Raw genomic sequence first — 26,377 nt, 5'->3', positions numbered from 1 at the left:
TATTGGTGATTCCTAATTTAACCAACTCGTAAAAAAAAACTCTTTAATTTACCGTTATAACGTTAATTAGTCCACACCTGTGGAGTAACGGTTAGCGTGTCTGGTCGCGAAACCACGTGGCCCGGGTTCGATTCCTGGTCGGGGCAAGTTATCTGGTTGAGGTTTTTTTCCGGGGTTTTCCCTCAACCCAATATGAGCAAATGCTGGGTAACTTTCGGTGTTGGACCCCGGACTCATTTCACCGGCATTATCACCTCCATCTCTTTCAGACGTTAAATAACCTAAGATGTTGATAAAACGTCATAAAACCTCAGATTATCGAAGTCTCTTACGTGGACCAATATTCCTCAGCGTGAGACAAGTGACTAACAAACTTGGAGCTCACATTTTTGTTTGATGAACCTCGGAACCCCTAGCAACGTCGTCGTGACATCGCGTACACTTTTTTTTTTTTAAATAGATCTTTCCCCTTCTCGGTTGTCTTTCTTAACGTCCGCGAGAAGCTGCAGGCAGTGGGTCATGAGTGTTGGGCTCGCAATGAAGATGGATCAACTCCTGTGTTCCGGGTTGCGTTGCGCCGGAAGAGCGCCTAGACGGTGGGCGACACTTCCGACAGTCTGGCCTCCCCCTCCTCGCGTGCGAGCGCGCGCTTATAAGGCGGCTACTCGCGCAGTTTGAATCACAGAACAACACTGAACAACCATGGCGCTGCTGAGACTGATTACGCTGGTGACCACACTGCTGGGCCTAGCAGCCTGCATGCCACCTGTCCTCTACGGTGAGTACAGCTCAGGGCAGACTTGCATAAGAATCCGTTGCTATGCACATCTTCCCTAGTAACGAACTGTGTGCATCACATTAATTAATACTAAACAGTTGAATCGCTGTTATAACGACAGCAACTTGTTCCGCATTGTTAGATGGACTTGCATAAGAATCCGTTGCTATGCTTCTCTTCCCTAGTAACGAACTGTGTGTATCACATTAATTAATACTAAACAGTTGAATCGCTGTTATAACGACAGCAACTTGTTCCGCATTGTTAGATTGCCTCGCATAAGAATCCGTTGCTATGCACATCTTCCCTAGTAACGAACTGTGTGCATCACATTAATTAATACTAAACAGTTGAATCGCTGTTACAACGACAGCAACTTGTTCTGCATTGTTAGATTGCCTCGCATAAGAATCCGTTGCTATGCACATCTTCCCTAGTAACGAACTGTGTGCATCACATTAATTAATACTAAACAGTTGAATCACTGTTATAACGACAGCAACTTGTTCCACATTGTTAGATTTCCTCGCATAAGAATCCGTTGCTATGCACATCTTCCCTAGTAACGAACTGTGTGCATCACATTAATTAATACTAAACAGTTGAATCGCTGTTACAACGACAGCAACTTGTTCTGCATTGTTAGATTGCCTCGCATAAGAATCCGTTGCTATGCACATCTTCCCTAGTAACGAACTGTGTGCATCACATTAATTAATACTAAACAGTTGAATCGCTGTTATAACGACAGCAACTTGTTCCACATTGTTAGATTGCCTCGCATAAGAATCCGTTGCTATGCTTCTCTTCCCTAGTAACGAACTGTGTGTATCACATTAATTAATACTAAACAGTTGAATCGCTGTTATAACGACAGCAACTTGTTCCACATTGTTAGATTTCCTCGCATAAGAATCCGTTGCTATGCACATCTTCCCTAGTAACGAACTGTGTGCATCACATTAATTAATACTAAACAGTTGAATCGCTGTTATAACGACAGCAACTTGTTCCACATTGTTAGATTTCCTCGCATAAGAATCCGTTGCTATGCACATCTTCCCTAGTAACGAACTGTGTGCATCACATTAATTAATACTAAACAGTTGAATCGCTGTTACAACGACAGCAACTTGTTCTGCATTGTTAGATTGCCTCGCATAAGAATCCGTTGCTATGCACATCTTCCCTAGTAACGAACTGTGTGTATCACATTAATTAATACTAAACAGTTGAATCGCTGTTACAACGACAGCAACTTGTTCTGCATTGTTAGATTGCCTCGCATAAGAATCCGTTGCTATGCACATCTTCCCTAGTAACGAACTGTGTGTATCACATTAATTAATACTAAACAGTTGAATCGCTGTTACAACGACAGCAACTTGTTCTGCATTGTTAGATTGCCTCGCATAAGAATCCGTTGCTATGCACATCTTCCCTAGTAACGAACTGTGTGCATCACATTCATTAATACTAAACAGTTGAATCTCTGTTATAACGACAGTAATTTGTTCCAGCATTGTTAAATGGACTTGAATTAGAATCCGTTGCTATGCACATCTTCCCTAGTAACGAACTGTGTGCATCACATTAATTAATACTAAACAGTTGAATCTCTGTTATAACGACAGTAATTTGTTCCAGCATTGTTAAATGGACTTGAATTAGAATCCGTTGCTATGCACATCTTCCCTAGTAACGAACTGTGTGCATCACATTAATTAATACTAAACAGTTGAATCGCTGTTACAACGACAGCAACTTGTTCTGCATTGTTAGATTGCCTCGCATAAGAATCCGTTGCTATGCACATCTTCCCTAGTAACGAACTGTGTGTATCACATTAATTAATACTAAACAGTTGAATCGCTGTTACAACGACAGTAACTTGTTCCGCATTGTTAGATGGACTTGCATAAGAATCCGTTGCTATGCACATCTTCCCTAGTAACGAACTGTGTGTATCACATTAATTAATACTAAACAGTTGAATCGCTGTTACAACGACAGTAACTTGTTCCGCATTGTTAGATGGACTTGCATAAGAATCCGTTGCTATGCACATCTTCCCTAGTAACGAACTGTGTGTATCACATTAATTAATACTAAACAGTTGAATCGCTGTTACAACGACAGTAACTTGTTCTGCATTGTTAGATTGCCTCGCATAAGAATCCGTTGCTATGCACATCTTCCCTAGTAACGAACTGTGTGTATCACATTAATTAATACTAAACAGTTGAATCGCTGTTACAACGACAGCAACTTGTTCCGCATTGTTAGATGGACTTGCATAAGAATCCGTTGCTATGCACATCTTCCCTAGTAACGAACTGTGTGTATCACATTAATTAATACTAAACAGTTGAATCGCTGTTACAACGACAGTAACTTGTTCTGCATTGTTAGATTGCCTCGCATAAGAATCCGTTGCTATGCACATCTTCCTTAGTAACGAACTGTGTGCATCACATTAATTAATACTAAACAGTTGAATCGCTGTTATAACGACAGTAATTTGTTCCCGCATTGTTAAATGGACTTGAATTAGAATCCGTTGCTATGCTTCTCTTCCCTAGTAACGAACTGTGTGCATCACATTAATTAATACTAAACAGTTGAATCACTGTTATAACAACAGTAATTTGTTCCCGCATTGTTAAATGGACTTGAATTAGAATCCGTTGCTATGCTTCTCTTCCCTAGTAACGAACTGTGTGCATCACATTAATTAATACTAAACAGTTGAATCTCTGTTATAACGACAGTAATTTGTTCCCGCATTGTTAAATGGACTTGAATTAGAATCCGTTGCTATGCTTCTCTTCCCTAGTAACGAACTGTGTGCATCACATTAATTAATACTAAACAGTTGAATCTCTGTTATAACGACAGTAATTTGTTCCCGCATTGTTAAATGGACTTGAATTAGAATCCGTTGCTATGCACATCTTCCTTAGTAACGAACTGTGTGCATCACATTAATTAATACTAAACAGTTGAATCTCTGTTATAACGACAGTAATTTGTTCCCGCATTGTTAAATGGACTTGAATTAGAATCCGTTGCTATGCACATCTTCCCTAGTAACGAAGTGTGTGCATCACATTAATTAATACTAAACAGTTGAATCTCTGTTATAACGACAGTAATTTGTTCCCGCATTGTTAAATGGACTTGAATTAGAATCCGTTGCTATGCACATCTTCCCTAGTAACGAACTGTGTGCATCACATTAATTAATACTAAACAGTTGAATCTCTGTTATAACGACAGTAATTTGTTCCAGCATTGTTAAATGGACTTGAATTAGAATCCGTTGCTATGCACATCTTCCCTAGTAACGAACTGTGTGCATCACATTAATTAATACTAAACAGTTGAATCTCTGTTATAACGACAGTAATTTGTTCCAGCATTGTTAAATGGACTTGAATTAGAATCCGTTGCTATGCACATCTTCCCTAGTAACGAACTGTGTGCATCACATTAATTAATACTAAACAGTTGAATCTCTGTTATAACGACAGTAATTTGTTCCAGCATTGTTAAATGGCCTCGCATAAGAATCCGTTGCTATGCACATCTTCCCTAGTAACGAACTGTGTGTATCACATTAATTAATACTAAACAGTTGAATCGCTGTTACAACGACAGCAACTTGTTCTGCATTGTTAGATTGCCTCGCATAAGAATCCGTTGCTATGCACATCTTCCCTAGTAACGAACTGTGTGTATCACATTAATTAATACTAAACAGTTGAATCGCTGTTATAACGACAGCAACTTGTTCCGCATTGTTAGATGGACTGGCATAAGAATCCGTTGCTATGCACATCTTCCCTAGTAACGAACTGTGTGCATCACATTAATTAATACTAAACAGTTGAATCGCTGTTATAAATATATGAACTTATTCCTGCATTCTTGGATGTAAAGATGTCTTACTTTCTAGTCAAGATTTTAGTTCAGACAAATGGTTGGATTTGTGGCTTTCGCAATGGACTGGACATAAACAAGGGAAGAGTCGTCGAGGAGACCAAGGAGCAAGTTAACTCTAATGGAATTTGGACATGATGTTGCAATGAGGTGCAGGGAATGCGAACCTTGTGTCTAACAGTGAAAGTGGTCATTCTGCGTGTGTACTGACAGATCATTGATGACGAAGTAATATTTCCTTTTTATCAAAGTGTTGAAGTTCTTTGTGCTAATAATTAGTTAAGAACCGAATTGAAGGACACTGGCTGCACGTGACAAAGCAACGAATGATGACAAATCAGAATATTTCGTTGTGGTTTGATATATTGTGGCGACGGCGATTTGAGGAAGATTACAAGTCTCTTCCGGTCACATTTCGGAAATAGTTCCGAAACAATTGACGTCTTCGCTCCAGCAATGGCAGTTCTTTACTGCGTGCGATGCCGTGACTGACACTTGATTAGAAGTTCGCGAATTCAAACCCAGCCGATGGGCGGTACAAATTATAGCTCTGTCTCTCGTCAAGAGGGAAGTGAATCTGTGTGGCAAAATTAACGGTCAGCTGTTTTTCGTCTCTCAAAGCTTCCTGTTCTGCGGACAGATGTCTCTGCAGAACACTGACTCACGTTTTAGATTTTACCTTCTTCTTGCACAAAGTTTGATGAGCGTATTGTGATGCTTAAAAATATCAATAACAAAATTTTCACGGAAATACACATTGTCTGCACTCCTCATACCGAAGTGTTTTTCGGTATGTCATCTGTCTGTGATCTTACAGCGATTTCTTCTGTTGAAAAGTTTTGTTTATATTCAATATCTATGAGTTTGTTCAACCCATTATGTACTAGAAATACAATATTTTTCATTAAAAATTGAACTGTATTAATTTGAAAAAAATGTTTAAAACGGTGACTTTTCGTGAATCATTTTCCGTTTTTTTTTTCTTTCTTGAAATTTTGTTTGCGTGAGACGAAGCACTAAAAGATATTCTTAAGTAATATGCCCTCCGACAGCATTATTCGGAGGTTTTCAGTATTATTTAGGCCTACATAATAAACTATGATCGAAAATTTGTTAAGAAACACATTTAATGATCAAATATTCACTTTGCAAAATTGCCGTAACCATAGAATTAGAGTCAAAGTAGCTGTTTGTCATAAAAATTTTACTTTTCTGTACAAGTTACAAATGTACAGTGAGGGACATAATGAAGTCGCGGGCGAAAATGTTTCAAGATCTGTAGCGCGTTTCATAAGAGGCTGCAGTTTTAATTTTACCTCAACAAAGATAATATGTAATATTTAAACAGAAAAGCGAATCGAATATCTCTGTTAACATATTATGACCGAAAGCTTTTGGATCGAAGTATTCGTACTGTGGCATTCTTTGACAGAAAACAATTCATTCATTCATTCTTTCATGCATTCTTTCAATCATTCATTCATTCATTCTTTCATGCATTCTTTCAATCATTCATGCATTCTTTCAATCATTCATTCATTCTTTCAATCATTCTTTCATTCATTCATTCTTTCAATCATTCTTTCATTCATTCATTCTTTCAATCATTCTTTCATTCATTCATTCTTTCAATCATTCTTTCATTCATTCATTGATTCATTCTTTCTTTCATTCATTCATTGATTCATTCTTTCATGCATTCTTTCAATCATTCATTCATTCTTTCATGCATTCTTTCAATTATTCATTCATTCTTTCATGCATTCTTTCAATCATTCATTCATTCTTTCATGCATTCTTTCAATCATTCATTCATTCTTTCAATCATTCATTCATTCTTTCAATCATTCATTCATTCTTTCAATCATTCATTCATTCTTTCAATCATTCTTTCATTCATTCATTCATTCTTTCAATCATTCTTTCATTCATTCATTGATTCATTCTTTCTTTCTTTCATTCATTCATTGATTCATTCTTTCATGCATTCTTTCAATCATTCATTCATTCATGCATTCTTTCAATCATTCATTCATTCTTTCATGCATTCTTTCAATCATTCATTCATTCATGCATTCTTTCAATCATTCATTCATTCTTTCAATCATTCTTTCATTCATTCATTCTTTCAATCATTCTTTCATTCATTCATTCTTTCAATCATTCTTTCATTCATTCATTGATTCATTCTTTCATGCATTCTTTCATTCATTCATTCTTTCAATCATTCTTTCATTCATTCATTGATTCATTCTTTCATTCATTCATTGATTCATTCTTTCATGCATTCTTTCAATCATTCTTTCATTCTTTCATTCATTCATTGATTCATTCTTTCATGCATTCTTTCAATCATTCATTCATTCATTCATTCATTCTTTCATGCATTCTTTCAATAATTATTTCATTCATTCATTCTTTCAATCATTCTTTCATTCATTCATTGATTCATTCTTTCTTTCTTTCATTGATTCATTGATCATTCATTCATTGATTCATTAATCATTCATTCCTTCATTCATTCGTTCATTCGTTCATTCATTCATTCGTTCATTCTTTCATTCTTTCATTCATTCTTTCATTCATTCATTCGTTCGTTCATTCTTTCATTCATTCTTTCATTCATTCATTATTTCATTCTTTCATTCATTCATTCTTTCATTCATTCATTGATTCATTTATTGATTGATTCATTCGTTCGTTCCTTCCTTGATTCATTCATTCCATTCATTCATTCCATTTATTTATATATATATTTATTTATATATTTATTTATTCATTCTTTGATTTATTTATTTCAACTGCATGGTTATTTGAAACGAACCTTAACCATAAGCATGACCATGGCACAGTAAGGCCTCTACTCACAATTATCAACAGCTTCACAAAATAATAACATTAATAATAGTACTACTAATCCTTGTAGACGGGATTTTCTTGCATGAATAGAAATCGGGCGTAACTTTGTACTCACCCGTTATTATGGCCCTCATTGTAGAGTCAGAATGAGTTTCCCGTCACAAGCATCACAATTCAAAAACCATGCAAGATTGTATTTACTGTATAGTGCTGCTCGAATTTTCTAATAGGGTTACCTGCTTTTCACAGTTTTAAATATGATTTTTGTAGGTAGCTACTCGTGGGTTCATGCCCATGAAATATGTCTCGTTTTGGTTAGAATGTCATAAGCGATTTCATCATTATCTGTATCAGTTATAAATCCCGCTATAAAGGATTGCTATACAAATATAATTATTTGTGTAGTTTGTGCAAAATTAATTGTAATGCGTGTCATTAACTTACAAAATAATAATGAAGCCAAATGTCTAATTTTTAGGATTATAAAAATGCGTTTTTGTGTACATTCCAGAAAACTTAAGTTTATCTTTTTGTTTCCATGGATATTAAACAATTTCATTCATTTTTGTCTTCAGCATAGCAGTTCAATCAAATAAACAGTGAACAGAAAAGCATGATAAATAACTCAGTAACTGTTGAATGGCACACAACTTTGTAATGAAAATATGCAATCGTCTTAGAAGGGTGTGTGTGTGTGTGTTCCAGAGGGTGACGTCTGCAGGGTGGGGGGCGGCCGCAGAGGGATCTGCAAGCCGCTGAACCAGTGCAAACCTGCAATGACTGCACTACGCATGTCGGGAACCAAACCCACGCGATGCAGCTTCAAGGGCTTCGATGAGGTCGTTTGTTGCGACGACGAGATGTCCCAAAGCATGCGCAAGAGCGAGATAGGTAAGTGACTTCGCATCTGACCAGCTACTTGAGCTGAATTTCGGTTATGAAACTGAAGAGAGAGAGGGAAATTATTTAATGGCATTATTGGGAATTCGGAGTCAGTCAGGTGAGGACACTGCAATGTAGATAATGCAGGAGAGTCGCAACTGACTTTTTTATTTCAAAATTTTCCAAGAAACCAGTAAAAAGTTTGTGTAAAAACTCTGTAACCGTTCTGTCACAAATTTGTGTAAAAGTTCCATAACTGTCTCTTGTGCTACAAATTTATGCAAGATGTTCGTAACTGTCTCATGCATTACAAATTTGTGCGTACTGTAACTGTCTCTTATGCTATAAACTTGTGCAAAATATTCGTAACTGTTTCGTGTATGCACATATCTACAGGAAATTCGTAAATGTCTTTGTGTACAAGGTTGTAGTAAAAGAAGTCCGTAAATCCCCTGTGGTTGTGCAAAAGATTCATAACTTCTCTTTCCTGTAAGTCTGTGGAAGAGAGCCGTGACTGTCTTCAGTGTTACGAATTTGTGTAAGATGTCCGTAACTGACTCTTTGTTCCACAAGTTTGTGTAAGAATTCCATAACTGTTTGTTACAAATTTGTATAAAAAGCGCACAACTGTTTCTTGTGTTACAAATTTATGCAAGAGGTCCGTGACTGCCCCTTGTGTACAAGATTGTTCAAGAGGTTTGTAACTGTCTCTTATGTGCAAGGTTGTGCAAGAGGTTCGAAACTGTTCCTTGTGTACAAGGTTGTGCAAGAGGTTCAAAACTGTTCCTTGTGTGCAAGGTTGTGCAAGAGGTTCAAAACTGTTCCTTGTGTACAAGGTTGGGCAAGAGGTTCAAAACTGTTCCTTGTGTACAAGGTTGTGCAAGAGGTTCAAAACTGTTCCTTGTGTACAAGGTTGTGCAAGAGGTTCAAAACTGTTCCTTGTGTACAAGGTTGTGCAAGAGGTTCGAAACTGTTCCTTGTGTGCAAGGTTGTGCAAGAGGTTCAGAACTGTTCCTTGTGTACAAGGTTGTGCAAGAGGTTCAAAACTGTTCCTTGTGTACAAGGTTGTGCAAGAGGTTCAAAACTGTTCCTTGTGTATAAGGTTGGGCAAGAGGTTCAAAACTGTTCCTTGTGTACAAGGTTGTGCAAGAGGTTCAAAACTGTTCCTTGTGTATAAGGTTGGGCAAGAGGTTCAAAACTGTTCCTTGTGTACAAGGTTGTGCAAGAGGTTCAAAACTGTTCCTTGTGTACAAGGTTGTGCAAGAGGTTCAAAACTGTCCCTTGTGTACAAGGTTGTGCAAGAGGTTCAAAACTGTCCCTTGTGTACAAGGTTGTGCAAGAGGTTCAGAATTGTCTTTTGTGTACAAGGTTGTGCAAGAGGTTCAAAATTGTTCCTTGTGTACAAGGTTGTGCAAGAGGTTGAAAACTGTTCCTTGTGTACAAGATTGTGCAAGAGGTTCGAAACTGTTCCTTGTGTACAAGATTGTGCAAGAGGTTCAAAACTGTTCCTTGTGTACAAGGTTGTGCAAGAGGCTCGAAACTGTCTCTTGTGTACAAGGTTGTGCAAGAGGTTCAAAACTGTTTCTTGTGTACAAGGTTGTGCAAGAGGTTCCAAACTGTCCCTTGTGTTGTGCAAGCGGTCGTAACGCCCCCAGTGCTTGTGCAAAACATTTCTTAACTTCTCTCCTTTACAAGTTTGTCTAACACTCTTTAGTGTTTCGAATTTGCGTAACAGACTCTTTGTTCTAAAAGTTAGTAGAAGAGCTCCGTAATTATTTATTGTATTACAATTATTTGTAACAAATCCGTAATTGCCTCTCGAGTTACACATTTGTGCAAAAGAATCATAACTGATTCTTTGTGATATTAATCTGTGCAATGGGTCCGTAACTTGCTCTTTTTGTTAAAAGTTTGTACAAGAGAACAGGAACTGTTATTTATGTTACAAGTTGCGTAGGAAATGCATAACTACCTTTTTTGTTACAAATTTATGTAGGATAGCCATAACAGTTTCCTTGTCTTCCATCGCTTTGTGTTATAAAATGCGTTAGTTCTATTAAATATCGAAATGTTAAGAAGAAACTTTCATTTTATTCTGAGAGAATTTTGATGTCAAATTTTATGGGTAGTTAAAGATAGATTTTGTAGTATCAGAACGTAATAAATCTTGGAAGCGCCAACTGTTTTGGGAAGTAGGAGGAGAGGTTTCGAGGCCTGGAGGGGCTTCCCCATTGTGATGTATGACGGCGCAGTCAAATCCAGGTGGCCGTGAACCCTCGGAATGTCGAGGTCGTCTAGCTCTAGTCGCTTGTTGATGAGTGTGTTGTGCGTGTTGCAGCTTGTCGGGAGTACCAGAACGAGCTGCCCCTCCGTGTCAATCCCTTCATCAAGAACGGCAAGGACGCCGCCCCCGGAGACTACCCCCACATGGTGAGTGCAATATATCGCTGCCTAGTCTGTAAGGGGTGGCTTGAAGTTCCTAACTGACAAGTATTGAATTTTTTATTTTTTGCACTGTCTGAATATTACGTGGATCTTTCTATCTGTCGTCCTTGGTAGCGTAGTCGCTATAGCGCTGGCCTTCTATACTCGAGGTTGCGGGTTCGATCCCGGCCGAGGTCGGTGGCATTTGTTTAAATGCGACAGGCTTATGTCAGTAGATTTGATAGCATGTAAAAGAACTCCTGCGGGACAAAATTCCGGCACACCGGCGACGCTGCTATAAACTCTGCAGTTGCGAGCGTCGTTAAATAAAACAATTTAAAAAAAATCTTTCTGTCTAATTTGGTATTCGTTTTATTCATACATTCCAATATTTACTGTAACAGTATTGAATTTACTGTAATATATTTTTTTAAATATTAGCGTAGGCATTTCTTTTCTTGAGGAAATGTTATAGTAGTCAAGAGCCTAACTGACAAATTTTGAAATTTTGACTTTTACCTTCTGCTTAAGTCCACACCTGTGGAGTAACGGTTAGCGCGTCTAGCCACGAAACCAGGTGGCCCGGGTTCGATTCCCGGTCGGGGCAAGTTACCTGGTTGAGGTTTTTTCCGGGGTTTTCCCTCAACCCAATATGAGCAAATGCTGGGTAACTTTCGGTGTTGGACCCCGGACTCATTTCACCGGCATTATCACCTTCATCTCATTCAGACGCTAAATAACCTAAGCTGTTGATAACGCGTCGTAAAATAACCTACTAAAATAAAATAAATTCTGCTTAATTTGACGTTTAATTTATTAAAGTATTGCAGTATTTATTTTAAAATAATTTTTAAAAAGATTTGTACATTTCTATTTTTAACTAAAGTTTACTTTAAATACGATTTTCTCAAAAGTAATTTTTTCAACATATTATGTTCTCCAATTTCTCAAAAATTATTATGTACATTTTCATGAATTTTTACCACACAATTCAGACAGCACTGCGATGTCTGATGTTGTGGATCTACATTATTAAATTTTCTTAAATATTTTATCTTTGAACAAATAAAATATCTTAAATTTTGTTAAAAAAATAGGTCTATAAAAATTATATATTTATTCTAATCGATATTAAAAAATTCTTGATCAGTGTATTCAATAACCTTTCTGTAAAAAAAATTCACATTTTTAAACCCAATAATTTCAGAGATAGTGGGGCATTGGCTTTTCAAAAATGGTAAGGTACCGTAGGGCTTTCAATCTTCCCTTAACCAGTATCAGCTCTCATAAACCTCCTGCAATAGTCTTCAAGATTTATTAAAAGTCTTCAATCTTCACGAAAATAAAAAATTGAGTAGATGTCGGAGACCACCTAACCTGCCTGTGGTTTTTAATTTTGTGGAATGTACGAAAATAGCTAATTGACAATGCTTTTGAGACAGTACTTCCTGCCTGCAGTTCTTCTTTTCATGGAGTCAATGAAAATAGAAATTCGGCAAGGTTTTACAAACCACTTATCTTGCCTTATAAAAAGAAGAAGAAATAATTAAATTTAGCAAAATACGTTAATTTTATTCAGGAAGTCTTTTCAACTGCCCAAAAATTTGCTGTTCTGGTATATTGCATATCTACTTTCATTTGGTAATATTTAAATACGCTATAACAATGCAGCTTTTGACGGCCTTCGGAATTCTACACATGCCCAACTTAGAAATGCGCGGAAAAACAAATGTATTCATTCGCGAAAAATGAAGTAGTTCTTATCATTTTCATAAATTTTACGGCTTGTAGAGTTTTTCTGTGAATTTAATTGAAAAAATCTCACTAAGCATTCGATATTAAACATTTTGATACACACAAACTGCACCCGAGCACGAGTTTTTGCTCCTTCGAGTGTTATAATTACATACGTCATGTGTATAATCAGAACGAAATAAATTATTACTCTTCATTTTTAGATACACTCTTTTAACACTTGTCTTATATAATCATTGATGAACTGTTAAGTTATTTCAACAGAGGATGATACAAACAACGCCGAAACTAATGATTCAGGTTACATAACACCAAAATTTATAATATTAACACAATGAAGTAGTTATAATTTGTTGAAATAACTTAACAGTTCATCAGTGATTATTATTATTATTATTATTATTATTATTATTATTATTATTATTATTATTATTATTATTATTATTATTATTACTATGCAGGTTAAAAAACAACTTGTAGTAGCTTGTGTACTGTATTTAAACACCAACACTCTTTCTTATGTTGTGCAGGCCGCTTTGGGTTACGTAGATTCTTCGCAGCCTGGTGGGATAGCCTGGAACTGTGGCGGCTCCCTCATCAGCGACCGTTACGTGCTGACGGCCGCTCACTGCGTCGTGCCCACCACCAGGACGTGAGTACAGCTTTCCTTATGCCTCCCTACAATTCTGCTACGGATTATAAAGCAAAATGAATCTGTTGAGGAACGAAGTAGGCTAATCGTTGCCCAGAGTGCGATATAGGAGGCCGGTCTATGCCGCGATGAAATGCGGTGATGGATATTGTTGGGATTGGGATGGCACAGGGCAACCGGAGCTCCCGGAGAAAACCCCTGTGTTACCCAGACAGCAGACTTGCCCAACACAAGTTAGCCAGAGATCGAACTCGGGTCCGCAGTATTATAAGTCCAGCGCTCTAGTTGTGGTAGCTATTTTTTATAAATTTAATTGAAAGCTTTAAAATTTATTTTGGTGAATCCTAATTTTTAATAACCTCATGTCCAGAGTGCCTAAAAATTTTATCGACAAATTAATTGTGGTAATATCCACAGAGTAAAGATATATTCCAGTGAAAACTCCAGAGTTCTATTTTAAATATTTTTCAAGTTACCATTCTGTGAATTTGTTGAAGCCCAGTTCTAATAATAAAAAAGACATCCCTAAAAGGCTTAAATTAGGGAAAGGGTAGGTCTATGTTTTATTTGTAGGAAATACATACCCGGTGTTTTGTTTCTTTTCGCTCAAATTATTTTCACTCTTAATACATGAAATTATACAAAATCAACGCAACTCAGAGTGATTAGGCAGTATATGGAGAGCTGTTCTCTGATTCTTCGGCAAGTTAGAAGTTGAACAGTTCGATGTCATTTATAGTCGCGACGCTGTTATTCCCGGCGTGACTCCTCCTCTTTGCTTACGTCTTAGAAAGTGAAGGCTCTATAAAGTCTAGGTATGTAGTATCGTTCGCCATTTTTGTTCTTTCGTTGCCGAGCTACCGGACGAGGGATCTATTTGCCACACCGTTAAACATTATCATGTCGTAGCTCCTATGATAATAAATCAAACGCATTGTAATTCAGCAAATAATTGAGCGGCAAATAACGTCCTCGTGTGCTTTCTGCGAACCCCAACGAAAGAGCGGGCGATTATATTAAGTATTTATTGAGCCTTAAGAAATGAATAACGTTTTCCTCAGCGAATCACAAGAGGCACACGTTTAAATGTAACTGACCTGCAACGCGATTGGCTGCCGGAAATTAGAGCGACGGGACTATAGAAGACTAAAGTCTTTTGCTGTTGTGTGTGTATTCTTTTAATTAACATTTCAGAAAATCTTGTCGGTTTGTTTCTGAGACACCCTGTGTTATTATGATATGACAGGCGATTTATTGCATGAATAGTGATTATTCACCAAATATATACAAGAAAAATTAATATTTGAGCGTGCTTCAATATGTTAGTTATTTAAGAGTGAAATTGATTGATTTTTCCTTGGAGGGAAATCTCCACAGTTGGGCCAACTCTTGAATTCACCATCGCTGTGTCTCTGCGCAGGAAACCACCGGTGAAGGTGCTGCTTGGGACAGTGAACCTCCAGGATCCTGGCTTCATGGCGCAGACGTACCACGTGAAGGATTGGCGCAAATACCCCCAGTACTCGACATTCACCGCGTACGACGACCTGGCTCTCATCGAGCTGGACCGCCCCGTCAAGTTCTCGGAGACCGTGCAGCCCGCCTGTCTGTACACCAAGTCGGAGCTGCCCGACACCGTGCTCGAGATCACGGGCTGGGGCGCCACCACCAGCACGCGTGAGTACTACATCTATTTTCCTTTGCTAACAGCTCGAAATTTGTGTGCCCACGACTGATTCAGAAAACAATTTCAATTTCATTGTCTCAAAGACAACGCTCACGACCTACTTGATAATCAACAAAATCAATGTTCTCCATCCGACAACAGTTTCTCATTTGTTTTCAATATTCTCTTATGTATACCTCTTTAAAATTAATTATACTAATATTTTTTTTTTCTTGAAGAGGAATTCCCTGGGTGTCTAGAGTCTGGAAATTTGTATGGATGTGAGTGTGATTGTGAGTGTGCCGGGTTAATATTAATTAACCAATTATCACAAATATAGAATAACTCTTCTCGGGTTCTCAGCCAGGTGAGTTGGAGATTAGCTTCCAAGCTTTCGACGGCTAGCTCTGCCATCTTCTTCAGGGACGAAGAAGATGGCAGAGCTAGCCGTCGAAAGCTTGGAAGCTAATCTCCAACTCACCTGGCTGAGAACCCGAGAAGAGTTATTCTACATCAAATGCCGGGAAAGCCTCAAGTTATACATCACAAATATAAAAATACATCAGGACTGTCGCTGGGCAGTAACCTGAACACACGTTTCAGCGTCACATTGTTGACAAGTAAGTCCATCTGTTAGCACAACCATAAAGCATCTAATAGATGCTATAGAGTTACCAACAACGAAAAAAAAAATTAATAACTAAATAAGACAGAGTATGAAAGAAAATATTGTACACTAGGCTGCAGAAGAAATATCGATACGAAATTGTGTCGTTTTCCGAGGACTTTAGCAAACATGGCGAGGTGGAAAACTATCTTCATGAGATTAGTTTCATAACATGTTGACATTTTTATTTAATATAAATTAATTTTAAATTATTCATATACTTTTATTTTGCACCATTAATAACAATACTAGGGCTACACGAAAATAGTGGAACTGTAGTTTATATGGTATTCCACAGCCTTCCTTATTATCTATGGATGCTGTCATTGTTGTAATCGATATATACGTCAGTTACGTTTCATATTGTATTTTTAAAAATGTATCAATTTTATTATAAATATAAAATGTTATTATAAATACAGATACAGAACTGAAAATTGAATCTAATTGAAACATTTAGCTACACATTTCTCCTTTGCATTGAGTAAAAACGCTTTAGAAAATTCAGGCCAGTTCAGATGCGTTTGTGTAATTACTTTTATTTCAAATGTTTCCTAAGCGAAATCCTCGTAACACGATAATGTTTCAAATCGATAGCGACTTTGACTCGGAATTTCTCTTTCCAGCCAGTGTGCTAACAACTACGACAGTCGTTCATTTCGCTTCACTGAGCATCACAGTTCATTGATGTCTTCATCTCAAGCAAGAAATATAACTAAAATTGTTTCTTTTGTTGCAGGATCTGCAAAGAGTTCAATTCTACAGTATGCCCAGCTAAGCCTTGTACCCAATGACAAGTGCAATGCGAGCTACGTAAACCAGAAGAAGGTGAACAAAGGCGTGCAGGAGGGCATGATGTGTGCCGGCGACCCAGAGGGCAACATGGACACGTGCAACGTAAGTATCCTACTCTCCTGACTTGGCTCACACATGTAATTACATGTAATTACGTTCGCAGCGCTAACGTGTGTATCACTTGGTTTCTAGGGCGACTCTGGAGGTCCACTACAGGTGAAGACCACCGAGACAAACGCTTACCTAGTCGTGGGCGTCACCAGCTACGGGCCCTCGGTCTGTGGGGGCACGACTCCCGCAATCTATACGCGCGTGGACAAGTACGTGGACTGGATAGAGAGTGAGATCTGGAAATGAAGAAGCAATATACAAGGCAGTGGCGGGACTCAGATCCACACTGGAAATACCGTAGAAAATAGTTGAATATGGTTCACTGAAACTAGCAGACATGATAATCTGTATGAAGAACTTTTATCATAATTATGTATTCTATATTAGAATTATACGTATACTCAAAAATGAGAGATAACTCTTGAATCCCCACAGTGCGATGTGCCATATATTTGAGTGAATGATTATTTTAACACGACACGGCTTTCAGTAGTCGAGAGCTGAATAAGTCAAAGTACCTTCTCCTACAAAATTTCATTACGAATAGAGGAAGGTTTACTTCATTACTTTTACAGGGAAAAGATAGGGTTACCATACGTCTTATTTTTTTTTTTAGGTAAAAAAGTGTCCGGGCGGATTTAACTCTATTTTGGCTGCAGAGAAAGAGTTTCATTTTGAAACGCGCCCTGATTATAGTGCGTCTTGAACGTGTCTAAAAGCGCCATTGACGCTCGCGCTATTATCGTGAAGTATTTTTTTAGTTGGCAGCAATTGGCAACAATGAGGTATAGTATGTGAGCAGTACAAATTGCAAGGATTTCAACTGATTTTGTTTCTGGAGATTTTTTTTTTGGAAAATAAAAGTTGCTACTGGAGATTTCTTCATCCAGAAAGTATTCATGGCACAAAAATGAAGACGACAACAATGAAACATTGGGTGAATATAATGATTAAGATTGAAATAAACATATTTTCAGTAATTTACCCGAAGGTTCATGACAAACCAATTAAACATGGAACTTTCACTATGTTAGATACAGATAGTTTTGGTTAGATTACTTGAAATTCGGACAGTCTAAATTTGTGTGTTTCTGTACCACATAATGCCAATCACTCGTATGCCAATATAAAAACAAGTGATAAGTTTATGAAGATGTATAGAATCTGGTAGATTAGCAAGTTTATGAAGATGTATAGAATCTGGTAGATTAGCATTTTTTCTATTTCATTGTTGCCATTTGTTAACTGAAGTCTGATAGTTCGATATTCCTCTGAATATATACCATATATCTTATGAAGTACTGTGATACCAATGTATTTTTGTCTAAAAATGTGTTCTGTTTTTTATAAGAAGAGTTCTCTTGCCTTATGATGGACCTATGGTAACCCTAGATAAAGGGCATAAATATAAATATCTCAAATGTTATTCGGTAGCTCTGTTACCTCGCGTAGTTGTCAATTAGATTGTACAGGATTTATATCCCGTTCTATGTTCCAAGATAACTTCTTATTTACTTTCTTTCCGAGAAGGAAAGTGTAGAGTTATGATTTATACGTATTTTTTTTACTTGTAATTGCAGCGGATCGTTAATATTCCATCCTCATAATTAAAACATTGCTCAATATTCCACCAGTATTTCTTCATTTGTTACTGCCATGTTTTTCTTTTGAAAGATGTTAAACATGGCAGCGTTAAATGAATATCTACTACACATAGATTGAGAGAAATATGGTGATATTTCAAATTACTAGATAATACTGTTTATTACCTTATGTGTTATTTATTTTGTATTTCTAATTATTTATTTATGTAATTTATTTAATGTAATAAATTTTTTATGAATGACAATGAACTGCTGTTGTATTAATGTTTGATCCTATTTCCCTTTGTTCCTCAACAACCGGAAGAACGGACACAAAAGTATGACGATCTTGACAAGTCATGCTACATCTTGAAATACGACATTCTGTATTTGTGTACACAATGAGTCAGATTTCGTTGTTGTTTATAATGCATACTCTTGTAGGACTTCCATTTGCCTTCTTGTTTCATAATATAAATCACTAATTGTTTTATTGTTTTACTAGCCGTACCCGTGCGCTCCGCTGCACCTGTTAGAAATAAATATAAAGTAATTAGATAATTAAAATAGGACGTTTGATCCAGGGAACATTCGTGTTTGATAGAAGGATAAATCGTTTAATATGTTACTTATTTAAATAATTAAAATGCGGTCATTTTGGTCCAGAGAGCAATCATTTGTTGCAATAACAATTCCTTTAACATGTTTCTTAATTGTTATTACATTCAACCATAATTTAATGAAGATTGACATATCATTTAGTTTCAATGTGTATACTTTATATTACTTGCTATGTGTTTCCATTGAATTATGGTAATAACTTAATTTTAACCCTTGTTTGCCACGTCTTCAGTAAATGGCGCTTGGCCCACCATGGTTCTGAACCCTTCAAATAACTCAAATAGTGATACAGCATAAACAGTGATATGTAATTATATTTCTTTCTTTCGAAAATGTAAGAATTCACGATCTCCTATGTACCATTGCCATGGAATGAATAAATTAATGTGTTTTTTATTCCTACTCAAAAATTTTATATTTTGCACATAGGAGTTACTGCAGGAACAACAACGCTATAATCTGAGGCGGCGGTGAAAATGTATTGTATTGTTATTTTAAAAGTCTTGTAATCCTTCAATATCAGTCCTATCAAAATTTTGCATAGAATAAAACTTATCGGAAATCGGTTACAGATTTATTATTAGTACTAGCCGTACCCGTGCTCTCCGCTGCACCCGTTAGAAATAAATATAAAGTAATTACACAATTAAAATAGGACGTTTGATCCAGGGAACATTCGTGTTTGATAGAAGGATAAATCGTTTACTATGTTACTTAATTTAAATTGCATCCAAATAATTAAAATGCGATCATTTTGGTCCAGAGACACTCGTTTGGTGCAATGACAATTCCTTTAACCTGTTTATTAATTTTTATTACATGCAACCATAGTTTAATGAAGATTGACATCATTTAGATTTAATGTGTGTATTTTATTTTACTTGTTATAGGTTTCCATTGAATTATGGTAATAACTTAATTTTAACCCTTGTTTTCTACGTATTCAGTAAATGGCGCTCGGCCCACTATGGTTGTGAACCCTTCAAATAACTTAAATTATATTATATAATATTACATTACATACTATATTATATTATATTATATTATATTATATTATATTATATTATATTATATTATATTATATTATATTATATTATATTACATTATATCAGAAGTTACTGTAATAACATTATAGCATTATGTCCATCTAGAGAAACTACACTTTCCAGTGGTGAAATAATAATTAATTATACAAATCGGTTAATTTAGCTTCCGATATTACTTCATATAAACACAGAAACATTCTCTGTAGGCTATCTTTCATAGCTTTCGAGTCTTGCTGTCCAAGGCCCCTTATAGACGAAGTCATTTGTTTTTTAATTCATTACACTGCCTTAGATGGCAGTTATTTTAATTTTAAAACTCATTTATCTCATTAAATATCAGTCCTATCAAAATTTTTCAAGGAATAAAACTTATCGCAAATTATTTTTGAAGAAACTTTTGTTATGTAACATTTTTTACAAAAATCAATAATAAGCGAGATATTTCGATTTATTTAATTCAGGCCCCCTTATAACCCCCTTTTAAATAATGTATTTTGAATGCCATATAGCCTAAAATCTAAGTTATAACGAACTTAATATATATTCCAATTTTCATCGAAATCCGTTCAGCCATTATCGCGTGAAAAGGTAACAAACATACAGACAGACAGACAGACAGACATAAAAACAAAAATTTCAAAAAAGCGATTTTCGGTTTCAGGGTGGTTAATTGTATATGTTAGGACCAATTATTTTTGGAAAATCGAAAATTACCAGAAAAATTTCGGTTACAGATTTATTATTAGTATAGATTCAAGACTCTGCAGAATTGATGTTTCCTTTACGTGATGAATTTCGTATGATACCGGTATTATTTTTAATATCTTTTGGTAATTCGAAAATATCTGGTTTGTACTTGTGGTCAATCATATTCGGTTATTAAACTGTAAATAGGAATAACATCATTTCTTGAAAATTCAGGCATCAGAATGAGAATTGGATATCACAGTTTGTTCAGTGATTATAATGTTGTGATTGAGTATTTCATCTTTAAATGTTCTATTTTCTGCTAAGACCAAAGAATAAAATGGAAGTAGTATGCGGTTCTTATTTATTTCTGCTGATTGACGTATTTATTTATTACTCACTATGCATTTTTTTTTTAGGTATTTTACATAGGAATTTAACATTTCCATAGGAAGGCTACGTATAAAAAATGAAGAAATAACTTAATCGTGGGCCATGTTTAGAAATTAGCAGGCTTTGACAATTTGTAGATAAAACAAGAGAACATCAGATTTGATTTAGTAACCATAAATAATTTATGGTTACTAAATCAAATCTGATGTTCTCTTGTTTTATCTACAAATTGTCAAAAGCCTGCTAATTTCTAAACATGGCCCATGATTAAGTTATTTCTTCATTTTTTATACGTAGAACATAATTATTATGTTCTCTTGTTTCACAAATTGTTAACGCCTGCTAATTTCTAAACACAGCGCACTGATTAAATGATTTCTTCATTTTTTTATACATAGACTTCTTATGAAAGTGTTAAATCCCAGGAAAAAACATAGTATAGCTTGTATACATTTTTTATTTTTGTTACCTTACTAGCCTGTCTTCCTTCTTATCATAATTAACTCCACATTTTTTTTAGATTTATATAAAAGTAATCAGTAATGGCGTCCGTTTCGGTGAAATGCAGACGTCAGCAATGGAAATATTTTTAGTTGCTAGTAACATTATATTAATGATATTATTACATATCAGTAACATTATTATTCGTATTATTGACTGATATTTTGTATATTGATGGTTATTTTGGTTTCCAAATTGAAATTAACATAGTAGATGTTGAAATTTCAGGATATATCATTTGAATAAAACGTTTCTAAAGAGTGAAACCAAAACCAAACCATAGAAAAGTAATGCTTCATTTTATATAATGTTTATATTAGGATATTATGTTCTACGGACAGCGGCCATTTGGAATCATGGTATTGAATCCGCAATGTCATGGTACGAAGTATTTTAAGTAGTCTAGCGTGTAATGGTGCTTAACTATAATGAAGTTTCCGTTTTAAATTATTGTATTCTTGCAGCATGTGAAGAAAGCATGATGTTACCGGACAGCTGTATATTAAGTAGACTGCGAAATATCGCGGACTTGACATCTAGCGGAGCGGCGTGGAATTACGTCCACAAATACAAATATTAACATAGCGGAAATCGGACTATTGTTTAAAACATGTACTAATGTGGAATAATATATGAAACACTTAAGAACTGTTGAATAGTACCGTATTTAATGTAACGTTATTTTATATCAAAGCTGCCCAAGACGTGAAAATGTATCTGTATGCAGATGATATGGTTGTGCTAAGCAACAACAGAACCTCACTCCAAGAGGCAATCAACAATCTAGTCGTATGGTCCCAGGACAACGACATGCAGATAAACCAAAACAAGACGAAAATAATGAAGTTTCGAAAAGGAGGAAAATTATCCTGAAAGGACAAGTTTATCTGCGAAACTCAAACCCTCGAAATAGTAAAATATTTCAAATATCTAGGGGCGACCCTGCAAGTAACCGGATTCACGTTCACCAGGCATATTGAGGATAGAACAGTCGCGGCAATCAAGGCCACAATGGGGATACGAAACCTCAAGTCCCTGTCACTCGGAACCTCAATTGCATTGTTCAAACTCAAAGTCGCACCAGTAGCTTCATATGCCATGGAGATAATATGGACGTACCTGAGCTACCAAAACCTGAAAACTTCGGACAGGGCTAAGTCCAGATATACTTAATTCATTCATTCATTCATTCATTCATTCATTCATTCATTCATTCATTCATTCATTCATTCATTCATTCATTCATTCATTTTATTCCATAGATCTTACATGAGCAATGAAGCTTTAAGATGTGGAACATGTCAACATTTTACAATATTACAATTACAATTTTTACAAATTTTTATAGTTTTACAATTTAGTAATTTTCTACAATTTTTACAATTTTGTACAATTTTTTTTTTTTTACATTTTGGCGAGATGTATTGAGATGAGATGAGGTCCGAGGATTCGCCAAAATATTACCCGGCATTTGCTTTTCGGTGGGGGAAACCTCGGAAAAACCCAACCAGGTAATCAAATCAAAGAGGTTGATGCCAAGGACTCGCCATAGACCATCCGGCTTCAGTCCCACGGCTGGGGAAAACCTCCGAAGAAACCAAAGTCCAAAGGGGGATCCAACCCAAGCCCGAACGCAGCTCCGGATCAGCAGCCCAGCGAGTCTGCCGACTGAGCTATATCGATGGCTCTACTAAAAGTATACAATACATAGTCAATCAGATTATTAAATTTACAAACGCAAACGATCATTCATAAGTTGAGCTATATTATAATACAAAACAATTTAATTAAATTTAAGGCATAAACAATTCAACCAGTTGTGATATACAGAAATTGATAATACATATCATGCAAACTACTTCAAATTACAAACACAAACAATTTATCAGTAGAGCTATATAGATTACTATTCAATTTAAAGCATATACAATTCATCGGCCAAAACTATACAAATATATACAATACAAAGTAGCATACTTTCATTAAGCTATACAAAAGAACACTCTGCATCTCCAAGTTCGCTCCAACCCGACTCGTGTACCAGCTGGCAGGAACAACGTCCTTCATAGAAGATTTAATGGCCACCTACAACCTGACACCAACCCCAGCCAGTACGAAGTTTTTTGACGAACGACCACAGAAAGCCGCAGAAATTGACCCTGCATTTTTCCGCACCCCAGCGATGAACAACGAGGAATGGAAAGCAGCCAACTTCGAGCTACGTCACCATTACACAAGGGGAGCAATCCATGGTTTTCACTACCGCATCTGTACTAGAAAAGGTTTTCACCAGGTGACCAGTGATTGTGCGTGTATAATCTGTGGACTGCATTGCCCGCTATATCACCTCTTTGAGTGCTCACTAAGAACATTGCCGCTGTCATATTACGCTAAAGATGAATGACAAAGAACTGTGTACGACATATTCACAATGCTCGATATACACAATGTGTTTATTAAATCTAGTATTATATATCAAAGCTGCATATTATAAGAAATAGTGCATGCTTCATATTATTTTCCGTAATTAATTGTTGCGTATTTTTTCTTTGCTTTAGTGAGAAAATTATTTCTGACATTAAGAATGAATTTACAATAACGCTTTAAACACGCATTGCTGACAACTGCAAAGCTAAAAATGGTAGTAATCTGATCCTTGTAATAATTAGTAAAGGCATGTGGACAACAATAAAACTTAATTTGCTAAAACCTTAAAATTTGCAATATATTTTAACTTCTATTCATTTATTAGGCCTAAATAAAAAAGCTAATTTTTATTGCTCTATCAACACAGAGACAAAGGCATTAGGCCTAATAAAGAATTTTGTTGACTCAGTTTTATGAACTCTCGGATATCGAAAGTACGATTTGGAGCAATTTGTAATTCTGTAATTGTAGCAATTATAAACAGCATATATACACCCTGACATTTTAACACAGCACTAATTAATAAAACTATTAACTAGCCCAGCAACAATATACATTGCAGTTGATTACAGCTTGTTTCGCGGGTATCTCCATACCGGCCGCCTAGATAGCAGCACCATCGTCGTTCGCACGTAAAACTGCTAGCTGTCCGGTATTATTATAGTAAGGTATTTGCTAACAGTGTTTAAAAATAGCTTTAAGTATTATAAGAGATGCAAAACTACATAGGGTACCGATATTTTATAATGAAATGATTTTACATTAATAATGATTACTGTCATCAGAGATCATCAACATTTAGCTCCTTCGGACTGTCTCACTTTAGTGATTCATTTTCGTGCATTCACCTAATTTCTCAAAACTCCGTATAGTCACAGACGGAACTCCATAGGGTCTTTGACATGTCTTCCTCTCTGCATTTTCTGACGTGTGATTGATGAGTACGTGTAAAACGAAACATTGAATGAAAAGAATATAAGAGTGATTCAGAGAAATGTAACTTACATGCTCCTATTTCCCTAGAACATTACTTCAATAGAGATGTTTAAGAGACGTCTTTTTCTTTTTTCAAGACAGCCTACTTCAGTGAGATGTCCTGTGGTTTTCCTGTCTTCACCGGAAGAGGCAGGTTTATTGCTTTCACATAGGATGTGATTCTTCCGTTTTATAGCAGATCACGTCAATCCTGTCACTTCATGGCCATGGAAATAGTAAGTAAATTGGTAACTAAATCAGTAATGAATACACAGGATGAACCGTCAGTAATGTCAGGGTGTTATTCTTTGACATATTTCAAACAGTTAAGTTTAATTAATTACGAAACAAGGAATGCCCTTACTTGTAATGTACGATTGCATAGATTGACTATAATTCAGAATACAGTAGTTATGTATGTATATACCGGTTTAAAGGATTTTAATATACTGCCTCTAAATATCAGATATTTGACAATTCCAGCATTCAAGCAGGAAATTTAACAATGGTTACTCGCCAGACCATTTTATTCTCTAAATGAATGTTTCAAATCTAAGTTTAATTTTTAATGCACTGTTGGTTTCACGAAGCCATTTAATATTTAAGAATTAATAAAAATTATTATTATTATTATTATTATTATTATTATTATTATTATTATTATTATTATTATTATTATTTAAAAGTACAAATTTGCTCATGTTTGCTTCTTTTTCGAGATAAAAATTGTTTCATGTGAAACATTTCATAGCGTGTTTTGGGAAAGCCATAGATTTAATTCCCAATATGCTCAGTCAATTTAAGAGAACAGTGTATTATGATAATAAATGATTGCAAGAATTTAATTTCGTCCCTTAAGTGTGTATAAATTTGATCCGAATAAATATAACATTGTAAAAAAATAAATAAATAAATAAATAATAATAATAATAATAATAATAATAATAATAATAATAATAATAATAATAATAATAATGACTGAAGATCACACGAAGGTTCAAGGGATGAATAAGTGACAAATTATGAAAATGAAACAAATAGATACCGGTACCGTGCATCAAATAACATTGTCTATTGGACACAAGTAACATTATATAAGCAACTAGCCGTACCCGTGCGCTCCGCTGCACCCGTTAGAAATAAATATAAAGTAATTACATAATTAAAATAGGACATTTGATCCAGGGAATATTCGTGTTTGATAGAAGGATAAATCGTTTAATATGTTACTTAATTTAAATTATATTTAAATAATTAAAATGGAATCATTTTGGTCCACAGAGCACTCATTTGGTGCAATGACAATTCCTTTAACATGTTTCTTAATTTTTATTACATGCATCCATAGTTCAATGAACATTGACATCATTTACATTTAATGTGTATACTTTATTTTACTTGTTATATGTTTCCATTGATTTATGGCAATAACTTAATTTTAACTCTTGTTTTCTACGTATTCAGTAAATGGCGCTTGGCCCACTATGGTTCTGAACCCTTCAAATAACTTAAATAACTTAAATTATATTATATTATATTATATTATATTATATTATATTATATTATATAAAAAGTGTGTTGATAACGGATGTACCCCGATAAGTAAGTTTTAA

General features: G+C 35.5%; 1 protein-coding gene across 1 annotated transcript; it reads left to right on the top strand.

Moving 5' to 3' along the window:
- Nucleotides 1–654: 654 nt before the first annotated feature.
- LOC138715822 (serine protease snake-like) lies at nucleotides 655–17,969 on the top strand. Its single transcript, XM_069848919.1, has 7 exons — nucleotides 655–778; nucleotides 8,285–8,470; nucleotides 10,800–10,891; nucleotides 13,171–13,292; nucleotides 14,713–14,969; nucleotides 16,365–16,522; nucleotides 16,613–17,969. The coding sequence occupies exons 1-7, from the start codon at nucleotides 703–705 to the stop codon at nucleotides 16,775–16,777; spliced, it is 1,056 nt and encodes a 351-aa protein (XP_069705020.1). The 5' UTR covers nucleotides 655–702; the 3' UTR covers nucleotides 16,778–17,969.
- The last annotated feature ends 8,408 nt before the right edge of the window (nucleotides 17,970–26,377 follow it).

Source organism: Periplaneta americana, chromosome 15 (genome assembly GCF_040183065.1).
Source record: "Periplaneta americana isolate PAMFEO1 chromosome 15, P.americana_PAMFEO1_priV1, whole genome shotgun sequence".
Taxonomy (NCBI): domain Eukaryota; kingdom Metazoa; phylum Arthropoda; class Insecta; order Blattodea; family Blattidae; genus Periplaneta; species Periplaneta americana.
Note: the sequence above shows the minus strand (reverse complement) of the source record. Positions and strands in the feature narration are given on the sequence as shown.